At 52.3% G+C, this 14,695-nt stretch overlaps 1 protein-coding gene across 3 annotated transcripts in view; it reads right to left on the reverse strand.

Annotated features, from left to right (window-relative positions):
* The window catches only part of LOC138164959 (transcription elongation factor A N-terminal and central domain-containing protein 2-like), a 31,431-nt gene that overhangs the window by 7,587 nt on the left and 9,149 nt on the right, over positions 1 to 14,695 (reverse strand). For all 3 annotated transcript variants that reach the window (XM_069092956.1, XM_069092955.1, XM_069092957.1), the window contains exon 4: positions 4,203 to 4,396. In XM_069092956.1, the coding sequence (XP_068949057.1) occupies positions 4,203 to 4,396 (194 nt within the window). The remainder of the gene's footprint in view (positions 1 to 4,202; positions 4,397 to 14,695) is intronic.

Genomic DNA, 14,695 nt, shown 5'->3' on the forward strand with positions numbered 1-14,695 from the left:
TGTGTGGTATGTGGTGTGTGGGGAGTGTGGTATGTGGTGTGTGTGTGTGGTATATGGTGTGTGTGGGGTATGGTATGTGGTGTATGTGTGTGGTATGTGGTGTGTGTGTGGTATGTGGTGTGTGTGGGGTGTGGTATGTGGTGTGTGTGGTATATGGTGTGTGTGTGGTATGAGGTGTGTGTAGTGTGTGGGGGGGGTGGGGGGGTGCAGTACAATGACATAACAAGGAGGAGACTTGGGTCTCTATGCCCAGCTTGGCCATTAACTCCTATGCAGGCAGCTCTCTGCTGTGCCTCAGTTTCCTCACATACACAATGAGGGAGTCAGACAGGACGGCCTCTCACATCCCTTCTTGTTGGAAAACTACACGTCCATGAAACATGGGATAACTCACATACCAACGTGTAGTCAAGAAATGAAACAAAGCCTGATGACCGTAAGCCAGGAGGTACACGTCATGGGGGCTCGCACTGTGCTGACCACATCAAGCTCATCAGTTCCACATTGGAAGAGACCAAACACCACCCACAAGAGTTTAGCTGAACTATCCACTCGAGGGGCGGCTAGGTGGCACAATGAATAGAGCCCCGAACCTGGAGTCAGGAGGACCTGAGTTCAAATCCGGCCTCAGCCACTTAACAAGCTGTGTGACCTTGGACAAGTCACGTAACCCCAATTGCCCTGCCCTCCCCGCTCCAAAAAGCAAAAACAAAACAAAAACATGAACTATCCACTCAAGGCTAAACCTGTAGGTCAAAGAATGCTTACTGTCCACCTGCTCATGTTACAGATGAAGAACTGAGACCCAAGGAAACTCCATGATGTGCCCAATGTCACGCAGAATCCAGGACTTGAACCCAGGCCTCAGCCTCCAACTCTCATTCCCCACTGCAGTACTTGGCTCTGTGCCCCTAGCAGCTCCCTGAACAAAGGTCATCTTTTTCAGTCTCCACATGACACAAGTATTGAATGACAACCAGTCAGAAGGAGCACTCCAGCCTTCGCAGGACCAAGCAGCAACAGACAGGCACCTGAGGGGATGAGCAGGCAGGGACACATTACAAGCAGAGACTGCCAAGAAGAAACAAAGGCTTTTTGATTGTCTGGCTGAGGAAACCACAGTCGTGCCTGGAGAACACAAGGAAAGACCCCGGCATCCTGGGAGGATACCTGTGGCAAACGTAGAGACAAGGACAAGTCACCCAAGGGGCAAAGATGGACAGGCCTCCAGCCACACTGCTGGAGGGAGTGCCCCATCAACGAGAGCACAGAGCCGTCCAAACACCCGAATAATCCTTGCTACACCAAGATGGCACATGCTGGGCCTGGGGGACCCAGCTGATTCTCGGGCCTCATTGTGCTTACAGAAAGCAGACCCAGACAAGCTCCTGCAAGGAGGAAAAGAGTAGTGCCCTGGCTGGGTGTGCCTAGGTGTGAGGCCTGAGACCTCAGGAAAGCCACTGCTGAGAGCCCAGGTCTGCATTCAATTCAATTCAACAACCATTCATTAAGCAACTACTATGGGCCCCAAAGACAAAAAAGTCTCTGCCTTCAAAGAACCTATAGTAAATAGGAGGTAGGGAGAGAAGAGGCAGAGGAGGTGAGATGAGAGGCCTGCAGCAGATGGTTACTTAAGTGCCCGCCTCTGCGGGCAGCCTCTCTCCTAAGGGACCCTCAAATGCCAGCTTCTTCCAAAGCAGATTTCCCATTGTGACCAGTGGAACGTGTTTATGAGGAGGCCGGTCAACGTTAAGGGGGTAGTGTGTGGCTTCGGAACAAAGCAGCGCTGGCAGGCCCACGTGGGGACTGCGCCTCTGACCCGGGTCTCATTAGCACATTCGCTAACCAGCCCCGCCACGGTACAGGCTCACTTTTAGAACCATGCTTGGTTTTTTTTAAATGATCATAGGAGCGAGGTGGGAAGGCGAGTGGGTAATGAGGAAGGGGAAGTAAGAGAATGACCCGGCAGGAGACTTTCATATGAGGAAAGATCTGATAGATGCAAGAGAATAAAAAAGAGAAAATAAAGAAAGAGAAAGCCAGGGCCGTGAAGACGGGTTTTCTATTCATCTCTTCCACAATTCTGAGAACAAGGAAGCAGCCACCGACATGGAAAAGGAACAAGTCTATATCAATAAGGGATGTACTTTTTTGGTCACATGCATATTAGCCTGTGGCAATCACAGCAACAGGATCTGCAGAGATGGGTGACAGAGAGACCTCCTCAGGACACCAAGAAACAGCAGCTGTGAGAAGACTGGACCACACCGGGAGAGGAAGGCTCTGCAGCCCTGGCTGAGAGCCCATCCGGGCTGATGCGGAGGCCGATGGGGAGGGGGACTCCTGCCTGATTCATGACCTTTATGGAGATTTGGCCTCTGATTCAAATGGATCCCACACTGGCTCCCATCCGAGGCCCACTGACTCCCGTCAGTGTAGAAACGCTGCAGATGAGAATAGATGGTTTGGGCTGGTTAGCGCCACACAAAAGTGTTTGTGTCTGTATTCCGTGACATATGAAACTGATGAAAAGACAATCAGACGCTCTTTAGGCAGGGGAAACAGATTGAGTCTGTTTTTCTTCACATCAAGGATTAGCCTCAGATTCAGACTTTTAATTTTTTTTTAATTTGTGCTTTGGAAACTAACCCATTCAGTTCTGCTGAATATCATCTTTTTCCCTGATTAAACTGGAAAGTGTGAACGAATATATCACTTTTTTAACTTTGCTTTGTAACACTTGAGTGCCGAGCACTTGATGTGCCATTTAAAGGATAATTAATGGATAAACTAAAAGGATAATTATTATAGAGTTTAATATAGCAGGCAAACTGCTCATTAATCCTTACAGCAAGGCTTCGTTATAATAATTTACTTAAAAAGATACCACAGGGAGCTGATATTTACCACCACATTAACTATATATTATTCACCCCTACTGTACATTTCTCTAATCAATTTTGATTTATTGCAAAAATACACTTTGTTTAAAATACCAAACAAGTCTTGTCAGCTAATCGATACCCCAGAAAATTAGACAGACACCAGGCCTCCAAGTTATTCTGTCTTCCTTCTACATGTGTCCCTATTAAAAAAGATATCCTGTGGAACACTTGGGTCATATTGAGGACTCAAGAGAACCATGGAAGGAGCTTCCCAAGCCTCACGTTAAGAGGGGCTCAAGGTCACCGAGGCTGCGCTCGAGGGGCTGAGCTGGAAGCTCTGGGAAGGGCCCAGATCTCTCTCAATCATGCCACTGCTGCCCTCTGAAGAAACACCACTGCCTGCCACTGAGGGGAACCTCACAGACTCCAAGGCAGGAAAGGAGGCCCCCTCCTTCCACATTGCTCTTACCAAAGGGTAAGGAGGGCCTTGCCCTGTTCCACAGGAAGGGGCAGCAGCAAAGCCAAGCCCCAGGCCCCAGGCCCTTGATTCCAGATCCAGGGATTTCCTCTGGCAGAAGAGGAAGAATCAGAGGCATTAAAACATCTCTTCCAGGACACTCAGGGAATTCAGGCTTCCTGAAGTAAAATAATGAACAAACAGGCTTCCTTCTACCACATGTGCCCCCAATCATCATCTTCACACCCGCATCATGCTACACTGTGCTAGCTACTGGGTCCTTAACCTGCTGTATGCCTTATGAAGCCATGGATGCATGTTAGTTTGGCCCAAGTGGCTTCTACTTGGACGTGATCTCCCCTCTCTATTAGAGAACTAATGTCTAATTCAGTATTTCCAGAATTAATTGGCCCATGGAACACCTGTGGGCATGAAATATTATTGATGGGACCCCTAAATGTTGGTTAAAGTGGTCTTAGACAGCAGGATGGAATCTCCTTGGGACCAAGGTAAAATTTACAGAATCTTAAGTCTATTTTCATACCCCAAATTGCAGCACCTCATGATATGGCACCTCCCCACAAGTATCATTATCATTGGAATATTCTCCCAGAGCCCCAATCTCTATTGCACAGACCACCTGGCATCTGCAGAACACAACTGAGGAACAGTAAACGATTCTGTATTTGGTATCTGAGCCTTTCCTCAAGGTCTGTTTCAGGGTCTTGCCTACAAATTTATGAAACTGCCTGCAAATCCCAAAGTCAAGACCCAGCTCCATCAAGCAAGAACCCAGGAGCAGAGATGCCCCTTGGCACCACTCCCTGTGCCTGGCTGGGCCCTGAGGACAAGAGCCTTACCTCCAGTTCCAACGCTTCAGACAGTAACTTGTGGGCATTTCTCCTGAACGTCTCTGTTTGGGGGTCGCTGCGGACTTCGATGGAGGGCTTATTGGAATGCTTCTCAATGAACGTCTTCCACTCAGTGTAAACTTCATTGGCAAGATCAGCCACCTCTCCATCTGAATGTTTGCGCATCTTGTTCACGGTGTGACCTAGAAGAAAATGACAGACATCCAAGAAACAGGCCCTTTCTGTTTTCCTCTGTCAAACCCCCAATCAGGTCAACTTCAGCACCTGCTTTCTACATGATCACAGAATGTCAGAGGCGGAAGAAACCACTTGGCCACCATCTAGACCACCATCTTGTAGGTGTGGACACAAATCACTGTGGACCCATTTTACAGAGAGTCATCCCCACTCTACGGAGTGAGACAAGAGCAAGAGTGAAAGGGCCAGTGGGCTTAAACATTTCTTGGACAATTCCACAAGCACATCTTTTTTTTCATTTTTCAAATGCTTTATTAGCTTCTGATTTACATCATTCATTTCCATCAAATTTTGAGTTACACATTTTCTCCCCGTTTTTCCCCCACCCACTGCCCCAAAATAGCAGTCCCACGGGATATCCCCTCCTCCAATCTGCTCTCTCCCATATCTTCTCCCATCCTCTCTTTGACTTTTCCAGTAAGGCACGGTAGATCTCTATGCCCCAGTGCCTGTGTATCTTATTTCCCAATTACATGTAAAATAGTATTAATAATAGCATATATGCACATATTTTTTAAACATTTGATTTTAAAACTTTGGATTCCAGATTCATTCCGTTCCTCCCTTGACACCCACCCTTACTGGAAAGATCACAAGCACATTTTTATAGCCACAGACCGATCTCCTGATCTACCAAAGAGAAGCACCCTGTCTGAAAGCAGAGAACCTGGGCCTCTTTCCCAGCTGCATCCCGGAGTGAAGGACCCACACCATGGATCCTAGGCACTGCACTGGGGAGGAGGAAGGTCCCTGTTGAGACTCTGCAGCCCTGAAAATCAGGCTGTGGGCTTCTGCACTGCTTCATGGGTCTTTTTCAGTTCTAGGGGCAGGCCATAGAGTCCCCGGACCCAGGAGTTCAAGTCACAGAGACGTTGGAGCCAGGATTCCAGGGCAGATGCTGCTGCTAATTCAGCAGGGAAGTCCTGAGGAGCCAGGGTGCTGGGAAGCAAGCCCAGAACTTGGTGAAGCCAGTGCTCTCGGAACCTAATCCTCTTCCCCTCCCCAGTGACGGCAGCAGTGCATGGGAGGACGATGCCTCCAGGAGGCAGAAGACTATCCATGTGATGGTTCTTGCTATAGCTTTGAAATAAATATGCAGATATTCTTTGCAAAAAAGAGTGGGGGGCTCTGTGCTTCTTGTCTGGGTGGACCCGAGCAGCCCCTCTCCGGGGACTAATCCTGGGAACTGAGGAGAGAGTGCAGACATCCTATATCATCCCCAGATATCGCATTTCAAGCCTTTGTGGAAAGTCTTTCTAACCTTGAGAGACATGTCCATGGGGCCCTTTCACAGCCCAGGTGTCAACACCAAAGTGAACCTGACCTAACAAGGGAGAAGCCGAAGGCTGCCAGGAGAGCTGCCCTTCTAGAAGGCAAGGAACACGGGGATCTCTGGCACCCCAGGGAGCAGTGAGGAGATGCACTGTGAGCACAGGCAGCCTGCAGTCCGTGATCCATCAGACACAAGCAGTGCACAAGAAAGCATTGGGAGCACGCTGCAGCTGGGCCCGTCTCTCTTCCCTCATCTATAAAATGAAGCATTGGCCGTGATCTCCCATCTTCGAAACACAGGCCCAGAAAAGGAGGCAGGACCATCACAGAGCAGGAATGAGGGGCAATAAGGGAAGCCCAAGTCCTGGAGAGCAGCCTCTCTCGACAGCAAGAACAATGGGCCACGCAGTGCAGAGAGCACTGGCCCTGGAGTCAGGAGGCCTCACACCTAGGTGCACCCAGCCAGGGCATTACTCTTTTCCTCCTTGCAGGAGCTTGTCTGGGTCTGCTTTCTGTAAGCACAATGAGGCCCGAGAATCAGCTGGGTCCCCCAGCCCCAGCACGTGCCATCGTGTTGTACCAAGGATTATTCGGGTGTTTGGATGGCTCTGTGCTCTCGTTGATGGGGCACTCCCTCCAGCAGTGCGGCTGGAGGCCTGTCCATCTTTGCCCCTTGGGTGACTTGTCCTTGTCTCTGTAAGTTTGCCACAGGTGTCCTCCCAGGATGCTGGGGTCTTTCCTTGTGTTCTCCAGGCACGACCGTGGTTTCCTCAGCCAGACAATCAAAAAGCCTTTGTTTCTCCTTGGCAGCCTCTGCTTGTAATGTGTCCCTGCCTGCTTATCCCCTCAGGTGCCTGTCTGTTGCTGCTTGGTCCTGCGAAGGCTGGAGTGCTCCTTTTGACTCGTTGTCATTCAATACTTGTGTCATGTGGAGATTGAAAAAGATGAATAATAAACTCTGTATGGGGTGGCTAGATGGGGCAGTGAATAGAGCACTGGCCCTGGAGTCAGGAGGACCTGTGTTCAAATCCAACCTCAGAAACTTAACACAAAAACTTGCTGTGTGACCTTGGGCAAGTCACTTAACCCCAACTGCCTACTCTCACACCTCCAAAAAGCAAAAAAAGAATGGGCCAATGTGGATCAAAGGGGAAATTTTCCTTGAGAGTAAGGAGTGAGAACCTGTGATTTCATCAGTGTAGGAAATGTCCTCTACCAATGCTGAGCTGCAGCTATGGTGCATCTTAGAGGCTTGTGAGAAGCTGTAACTTGGACACTGAGAAACTGACTTGTCCAGAGTCAGTCACATAGCCAGCATGTGTCAGAGGCAGCACTCAAACTCAGATCCTACTGATTCTGAGGCCAGTTCTCCAACCTAGACAAGAGTCTATATTAAGATGAGGGGAAAGGGAAGAACTCATTACCTGGAAAATGGGTGAACAAACTATGGTAACGGATGTGATGCAATCCTGCTGTGCCAGACTAAATGATGAAAGGGACGGCTTCAGAAAAACCTGGGAAGATCCATGTGAGCTGACGCAGCGGGAGGTGAGTTTAGAACAATTTATACCATAACAACATCGTAATAAAAAAAAAAAACAGCTGGATGGCACAGCGCTCACAGCGCTCAGCCTGGAATCAGGAAGATCTGAGTTCAAGTCCAGCCTCAGACACTAACAAGCTGTGTGACCCTGGGCATGTCACTTCACTGTGTGCCTCAGTTTCCTCATCTGTAAAACGAGTTGGAGAAGGAAATGGCCAGAAATGGCCAACCACTCCAGTGTCTCTGCCATGCAAACTCCAAATGGAGTCACGGAGAGTCGGACCTGGCTGAAATCACCTGTACAACAAAATAAGCCAACAGCTCTGCCTGAGGCCGGGGCCTGAGGAGGAAGAACTCTGTCTCCTTCCAGAGAAGGGATGGACCGTCCTGCTCAAGCGCGTCCACTGGCACCACTCTTTTTGCTGACTTGGCATGTTGATGACAAGGGTTTTTGTTTTCTTCTTTTGCGTTGCTTTGTTTTTAGGGAAGGAAAAAATGGGAGGGAGACTAAAACACTTACTGATTGACAAATAAAGATTCTACTTAAAAAGATGTTGGGATTTTAGCAGACATGGGCACCTGCTGCGTGATGCCGCAAAGCCCTTGGTGGCACCGCGAGGCAGAGAGCGAGGGCCAGCCTGGGGGGGGCACTGCTCCCCAAGACAGGAGGGACACCGAGGAGCCAAGTGCCAACAGCAGCACAGCCTCTGGAGGCCGCTGAGACCAGCCTGAGGATCACAGAGGCAGAGCTGGACAAGACCTCAGACACCGCTTGTCCAACCCAACCCCCGTCTTACTGAGTCTGAGCAGCATGAAGGGCTCCCCCAAAGTCCCTCAGGCAGTAAGAGGCAGAGGCAAGGTCTGAGCCTGGGCCCATCCTGGATCCAGTCTCCCTGCTCTACTCCCCCTCCTCCCCTAGCGGAGAAGAAGGAACAAAGGGCGTTTAGCGGATAAGAGCAGACTTGGGGGCTCCCCCAGTCCAGCCAAGCACGGCACTTTCTGCGAGTGTACAAAGTCTGCCAGGGATAACGGATGGAAGCTGGGAACACTTCCTTAGGGTGGAAGCATCCAAGGTGGGGCAGCTCACCTGGGGTGGGGGAGGCAGCTCTCTCCCCACCAGCTGTGAGAGAGGCTGCAGCGGGGGGGGGGGGGGGGGGGGGGGGCGCATAACCTGGCACTCAAGGTTCTCTGAGGCCTCCTCAAGGCCTGGGGCTCTGGGGCTCTCTGAGCTGGGCAGCAGCTGTCCAAGCTGTCTGCAGGCTGGCAGAGACGACCTGAAGATCCCCTGCAGATGAAGGTGTCTGGGGCTGAGTGAATGCATTCCTTAACTCTGAAGGCTAGAATGAAGAGGCTTCTAATGACCTGAGGGCCAGGCTGGGCCGGGGGCAGGGCCCCTCCCACTCTCTCACCCCAAGCTCTGCTTCAGCTTGGTGGTCGACCATGGACAGCTTCCAAGTTCTGGGAAAAGCTTCAAATAAAAGAGTAACACCATGAAGAGGTGGGAGGAAGGAGGAGCCCGGAGCCTGCGAAGCCTCCAAACCCTCATCACTGCAGCCTGGGTCACTGCTCCAAGCACCTCGGAGACCACAGGCAAACACCAGCCTACACACAGCTGCCCAGCCCCTCTCTCTGCCCCTGGAGGGGCTCCCAGTGCCCCTGCTGAGCTGCCTGAGACCTGGGGAGGGAGCAGCAAAGCGTGAGACTCCATCATGTCCTTTGCCTGTTACAGGAATGAGAACTCAAAGGGAGAAATGGTCATGGACAATCTGCACAGAGAACCTCCCGGATGGACGTGCGGGGGCCACAGGGACGCTGCAGAGAGCAGCCCCAGTGTGGCCTGGCTGTGTGGCCTCTACCCCCCGGAGTGACTGTGAGGGAAGGACTAAGGCACTCTCTTGCTCCATCACCTCCAGCGGGCCCCCTCCTGCCTCCAGAATCAGACAGACAATCCTCTGCCTGGCCTCCAGGCCCCCCTTGCTCCACAGTATGACCTTTCGCTCCCCTTGACACACTCTTGGATCCATGACTGCGGCCTCCTGGGAGGTCCTCACCAGACCCTGCCTCTCCAGTCACCGGGCTTTTACTCTGGCTGTCCTCCCTCCTCATCTGGCTTCCCTCGGGTCTCAGCTTTGCAAGAAGCCTTGCCTGGCTCCTCTTCGGCTCAGATCCTTCCCTCTGCTCATTCCGTCCGCCGCTCACTCCCACTTACGTCTGGGTGCATCCTCTCCCCCACTAGACTGGCAGTTCCTTGAAGCAACAACTCTCTTTGCCTCCCTCTGCATCCTTAGCACGTGGGACAGTGCCTGGCACACAGCGGGAGCTTAATAAATGCTCACTGAACTGTCGTGACAAGTCTGCCAAGCCTCCCTGCCCAGCTCGGCAGGGCCACAAGAGGAACCAGGAAAGGAAACTCATTCTCTGCATCCCTGAACCTGGAGAGGGAGCCCTGCTGTTCAGTTCATCTTCAGACTCTCCGTGACCCCATGTGGGGTTTTCTGGGCAAAAGTCCTGGAGCGGTTTGACAGATGAGGAAACCAAGGCAGACCGGGTTAAGTGACTTGCCCAGGGTCACACAGCTTGTAAGCATCTAGGGCCAGATTTGAACTTGCTGTGCACATGGTGCCCCCTGGTTGCGTTGCCCTCAGTCAATGCTTCCTCTCTCATTTCCCCATTTCTCCAAGGGGCATCACCATTCTTCCAGTCACTCTGCTCTGAAGCCTGGAGCCGTCTGATTTTCCTCCCTCTCCTTCACCACCCCTTTCTGTGCCTCCTCATTGGATGTGGGGGGGGGGAGGGCAGGGCAGAGCTCACCTCTGGGGTAAGGGCTGCCCTGCCACCTGGGAGAGCCACTCCATTCACCCAACTGTCACCCACACCTTTGACAAGCTGCAGCCAAGGCAGCAGCCACACCCTGGCAAACCGGCTCAGCAGACGGGCTGAACCAGGGTGACCCACCAGTGAGCAGGGGATCTGCACCCCACACATGCAAACCCACCCCCCCGCCCCCGGCAGAACAGAAGGATAAGGACAATTTGCTCCAATGGCCACAAAGGCGGCTGAATTGGGTGCTGGGGAGTGCTTGGAGCTTGGTCACCCATGGAAGATGCCAAGGGCACTGGCTACACCCCAGGCCACTACCAGGAGTCCTGACTTTCATGCAGCCACTGACTTCCACGACTCAGGAAGAGAGAGGGACAGCCCTGCCTCCCTCTTCAATCCAATTCAAGCAAAAACCAAGAAGTCCCCCCATGACGTCACCTGTGACACCATCAACGTGACCTGTGATGTCATCAGTCCTCTTTGAAAACAGAGAACAACACCTCCTCACTAAATCTCTAGGATTCACCTCCCTTCAGCCCAGGGCTGAGGGCCCCCCACAAGCGAGGTGCGAGGGCCTCCCAAGCAGCCACTCTGTGTAAAGCTCTGTGCTTGGCTCAGGAAGGTAAAAATGGGGATGACCTTCACTCCGGACATTCCTGGGGCTTACAACAGGATGTGCTGCCGTACTACACAGATCACACGTGAAAATAACGGTAACAATGGCCTCAAGGTTCACAAAGGACAGTCCTGGGAGACAGAGCTGGGCAGGTCTTATCCCCATTTCACAAGTGAGGAATTTGAAGGGGTGGGCAGACTCAACCGACGGCTCCATTCCCATTCATTTATCGGCCACATCTGCGCAGAGCACTCTCAGTTCTATGGGGAGACCAAGAAGGAAACATGGCTGGCCCTGTCCTCAGAGGGCTTACTGTCTAGGAGAATACCACAGAATCTCAGCAGAAGAGGCCCGAGGCACATCGTGGCCACCTGTCCCTGCACCTACCCAGGTGTCACCTCTCAGCATCCCTGAAAACTTGAACGATGGACATCTGGATTCCACTGCTGGCTGGCTGGCTTTTCCTAAAGCTAGGGGAGTCATCAATACATTGGCCAGAAGGGCCCAGGGGCAGCATCACTGTAAGACTTTCAAAGAGCTGGATGGATGATCTGAGTCTCCCCTAAACCCTTCGAGGCTGACATGACAGACAGGACTGTCCTCATTTCACAGCCCACATAGGCTGAGGGACAGGCCTGTAGCTGCAGAGCTAGCAAGTGTCAGAAGTGGGTGTGAACCTGAGATGACAAGATCTCTCTACGAAACAGGAGGAAAGGAAGACCCCAACAGAAGAAAGTGACCTGTTATGGCGAAGAGGATTGTCTTTGAAAACTAACCTGTAAACGGCAATGTCTGACTTTTCTTAGGTGGACGCTGCCCTCCTTCGATGGGGGGCCAGAGAGTCGTGGGGGAAGACTCAGAATGACAAAGTTGCAGGGACCTCAGAGGCTCCAGGCCCACCCCACCCCCACACAGGACACAGTGGAGAAGGGGCCATCCCAGCTTTCAGGAAACCCTCCAGGAAGGGGGAGCTCCCTCCCTCCCTCCTGATGCAGCCCAGACCATTGGTGGAAGCTAATAGAAACCTGCCTCTCTGTAATTCTACCCTCAGCCATATGGACAGCAATACCAAAAACCTACCATGTGACCAGGAGGCTTTCTGATCAGCCAAGAGGAGACCTGGGATTGTGGACTAAGAAGAGGAGCTCCATGTGGTTACAAAAAGAAGCTTGGAGGGGCTCTGTTCAGCTGGGGAGACCTCATCTTCATCTGGGAACCACACAAGAGCAGATACTTGGGCCAAGCTGGGGCTAGGGGCATATTAAATCCCCTTCCACTGACATCTTATTTCTGGATATGTATATGCCCTCTGGTAAGCCCACCTGTGTGGGCGAGGAGGAGTGAGGTGGGGAAAGCATGCTGAAGCCAGGGCCAGCAGCAGGAAAGGTCGTTAGGAGCAGAGACACAGATTTCTGAAGCCAGGACCTAGGATGTTCCCAGAAAAAGTAAGGAAAAGAGGGAGCCCAGGGACCAGAGGCCAAGACGCCCTGGTTAGGATCTAAACAGGACAGAGGCGCCAGGAAGGCCTGAAGTCTCTATGAGCTGTCCAGCCCTCTCACCTGGCCACATTCCCACCTCTACCTCATTCCCAGGACCAAGCCCAGGAGTCTGCTCTTTCCTACAGCCGGTAGGCCAGGGCTAGGCACAGAGCTAGAAGGTGGGGGGAGGGTCCTTTGCTATGAATACCTGCAGGCAATTATCCCACAAATGTCTCCAGCCCATAACTGTGCTAACAGAACCCAGAAGCCCCTGATTCCTCCAAGCCCTAAGACTTCAGCTGCAAGCCAACATCAGCATGGCCCAAGGAAGGTCTGAGTCAAGGCCAAGGTCCTGCCCAGGTGGGCAGCTTTCCGAGTGCCCTGAGTCCAGGCTACACACTGGGGTCTCCCTTCTTTTCTTTGAACTGAATTCCCAGACCATCAGACACACCCACATCCGTTCAAAATCACATTGCAGAACTACGCAAAATGATTTTTAAGAAATTATCTTAGGTGGCCAACAGGCGGCCCTGCTCCTCTCTGAGATATGATGCTTTCACTCAGTACAGCTCTGTGCACCCCGACATGAATCCTGGGGGCGCCCCCTCCCCTGGGCCCAGCCAGCCCCTGCCTTCACCTGTGGAGGCTGACTGCCCCCTGGTGGCCACAACGCAGGACGACGGCAGAGGCCAGTCTCTCTCTGGCCCACCCCAGGGGAAGGTCCTGGGTGTCTTCAGAACCATTTTTCTCGGATTGGTTTCTACTAGAGAGGAGCGATTCCTTAACCTCTGTGCAGAGCCCACGTGGGGCGGGCAGCCCAGCACCTTGGCTGGACACTCCCAAACAAGAGGGCCAGAAGAGACCAAGATGTTTCAATCAAATCCATAAGTCAAGCAACTGAGTATCAAAATAACAACACAGGCAGCCCTAAGTACCTACCTGTGAGCTGGGCCCTGCGCCGGGGGGCAGAAGATCACTGCTGGGAGGTGCTGCAGAGGCCAGAGGGCCACTGGGGACCACCAAGTTCAGTGCCCCTCGTTTTACAGAGGGGGAAATCAAGGCCCAGAGAGAGGGGCGTGCCCAGGGTCACAAGCCTGTAGTTTCAGAGCAGTACCCAAACTCAGAACTCCTGGCTTCAAATCCAAATGCTCTTTCCAACAGGCCATGCCAACTCAGCTCAACCATTCCTGAGCCCCTCCTACTCACAGGCACAACTGGCCCTCTTCTGACACCACCAGGGAGAATAATTAACACAGGCTGCTGGGATACCCAGCTGAGGGCGAGGCATCAGGGTCAGAGGGCAGCCAAAGGGGGCTCAGGCAGGTCCAGACCACTTCCACTTTGGTCAGGAGGAAACTGGCTTCAGCAAGAAGAGAGAGCCATGTTTTGGGGAAGACAGGGAGGCCAAGGAGGTGAGGAGGCTCAAGACAATGGCCCGCTAGGACTGGGCAAAAGAGAAAAGGTGGAGGGGAAAGAGGATGGGAGCTGGGTTCAAAAATTTGAAAAGATGGCATATGAGAGAAAAAGATTTTCCCTGCCTGGACCCAAGGGAAGACACCATAAAAGGGGGCAAAAGTTGCAGAGTCGATTTAAGTTTGATATAAAGGAAAATTTCCTGACAATTAACATTAACCCAAAGTAGAACAGATTCTATCCAGAATTACCTGTAGGGCTGGGGGTACAGGGGAGACAGTCCCTGTTCAGAATCAGGTTGGACCAGCTGTGAAGGAGGAGGTGGCTCATTCCCCAAACAAAGAGTCCTAATACCCCAAGGAAGAAGGCAGGGCCAGTGGCGTCCTCAGGAAACAGTCTCAAAAAGCTGGCATGACTGCCCCACGATCCTCCAGAGAGGTTGTGGAGGCTGAGAAAGAGCCACTAGATCTGGCCATCAGGAGATCCCAGTAAGTAGAGAAAACAGTCTTTGATAGCAATGGGGCCAGAAGTCAGCCTGCATGGAGCTGAGAAAGGAAGGGAGTAGAGACAACTTTTCCTAGGCCCACTGAGGACTTTCAGATCTACTTACCCAGACCTAGTCTCTCTGCTGACCTACCATCTCCTGGACATCTCAACTGGATGTCCCCTAGACATTTCCAAAACTGAACTCATTATCTTCCCCCCAAACCCTCTCCCCTTCCAAAGACACCACCCTCCCAGGGCCTCAGGCGTCACCCTGGACCCCTCCCCTCTCACCTCCCAGCATCTAAGCTGTTGCCAATGCCTTGGCAGCATCTCTCCCATACTCCCCCTTCTCCCCTCTGGCACTGCCACCCCTGGGGCGGGCCCTCAGCCCCTCAGGCCTCGACCACTACAATAACCTGCTGGGGATCTGCAGGCCTCCAGTCTCCCACTCTAGGCCGCCCTCTGCTGAGCTGTCAAACCCATCTTCTTCAGACACGGGTCTGACCACTTCACAAATCCCCTCCCCACTCAATCCATTTCAGCAACTGCCTCTACCCTCCAGGAGAGAATACGAAATGCTCTGCCTGGCTTTTAAAGCCCTTTTTAACCCAGCCCC

This window comes from Petaurus breviceps, unplaced genomic scaffold, assembly GCF_028583685.1.
Source record: "Petaurus breviceps papuanus isolate PSGF00001 unplaced genomic scaffold, PetGlider_PUasm1.0 207, whole genome shotgun sequence".
Classification (NCBI taxonomy): domain Eukaryota; kingdom Metazoa; phylum Chordata; class Mammalia; order Diprotodontia; family Petauridae; genus Petaurus; species Petaurus breviceps.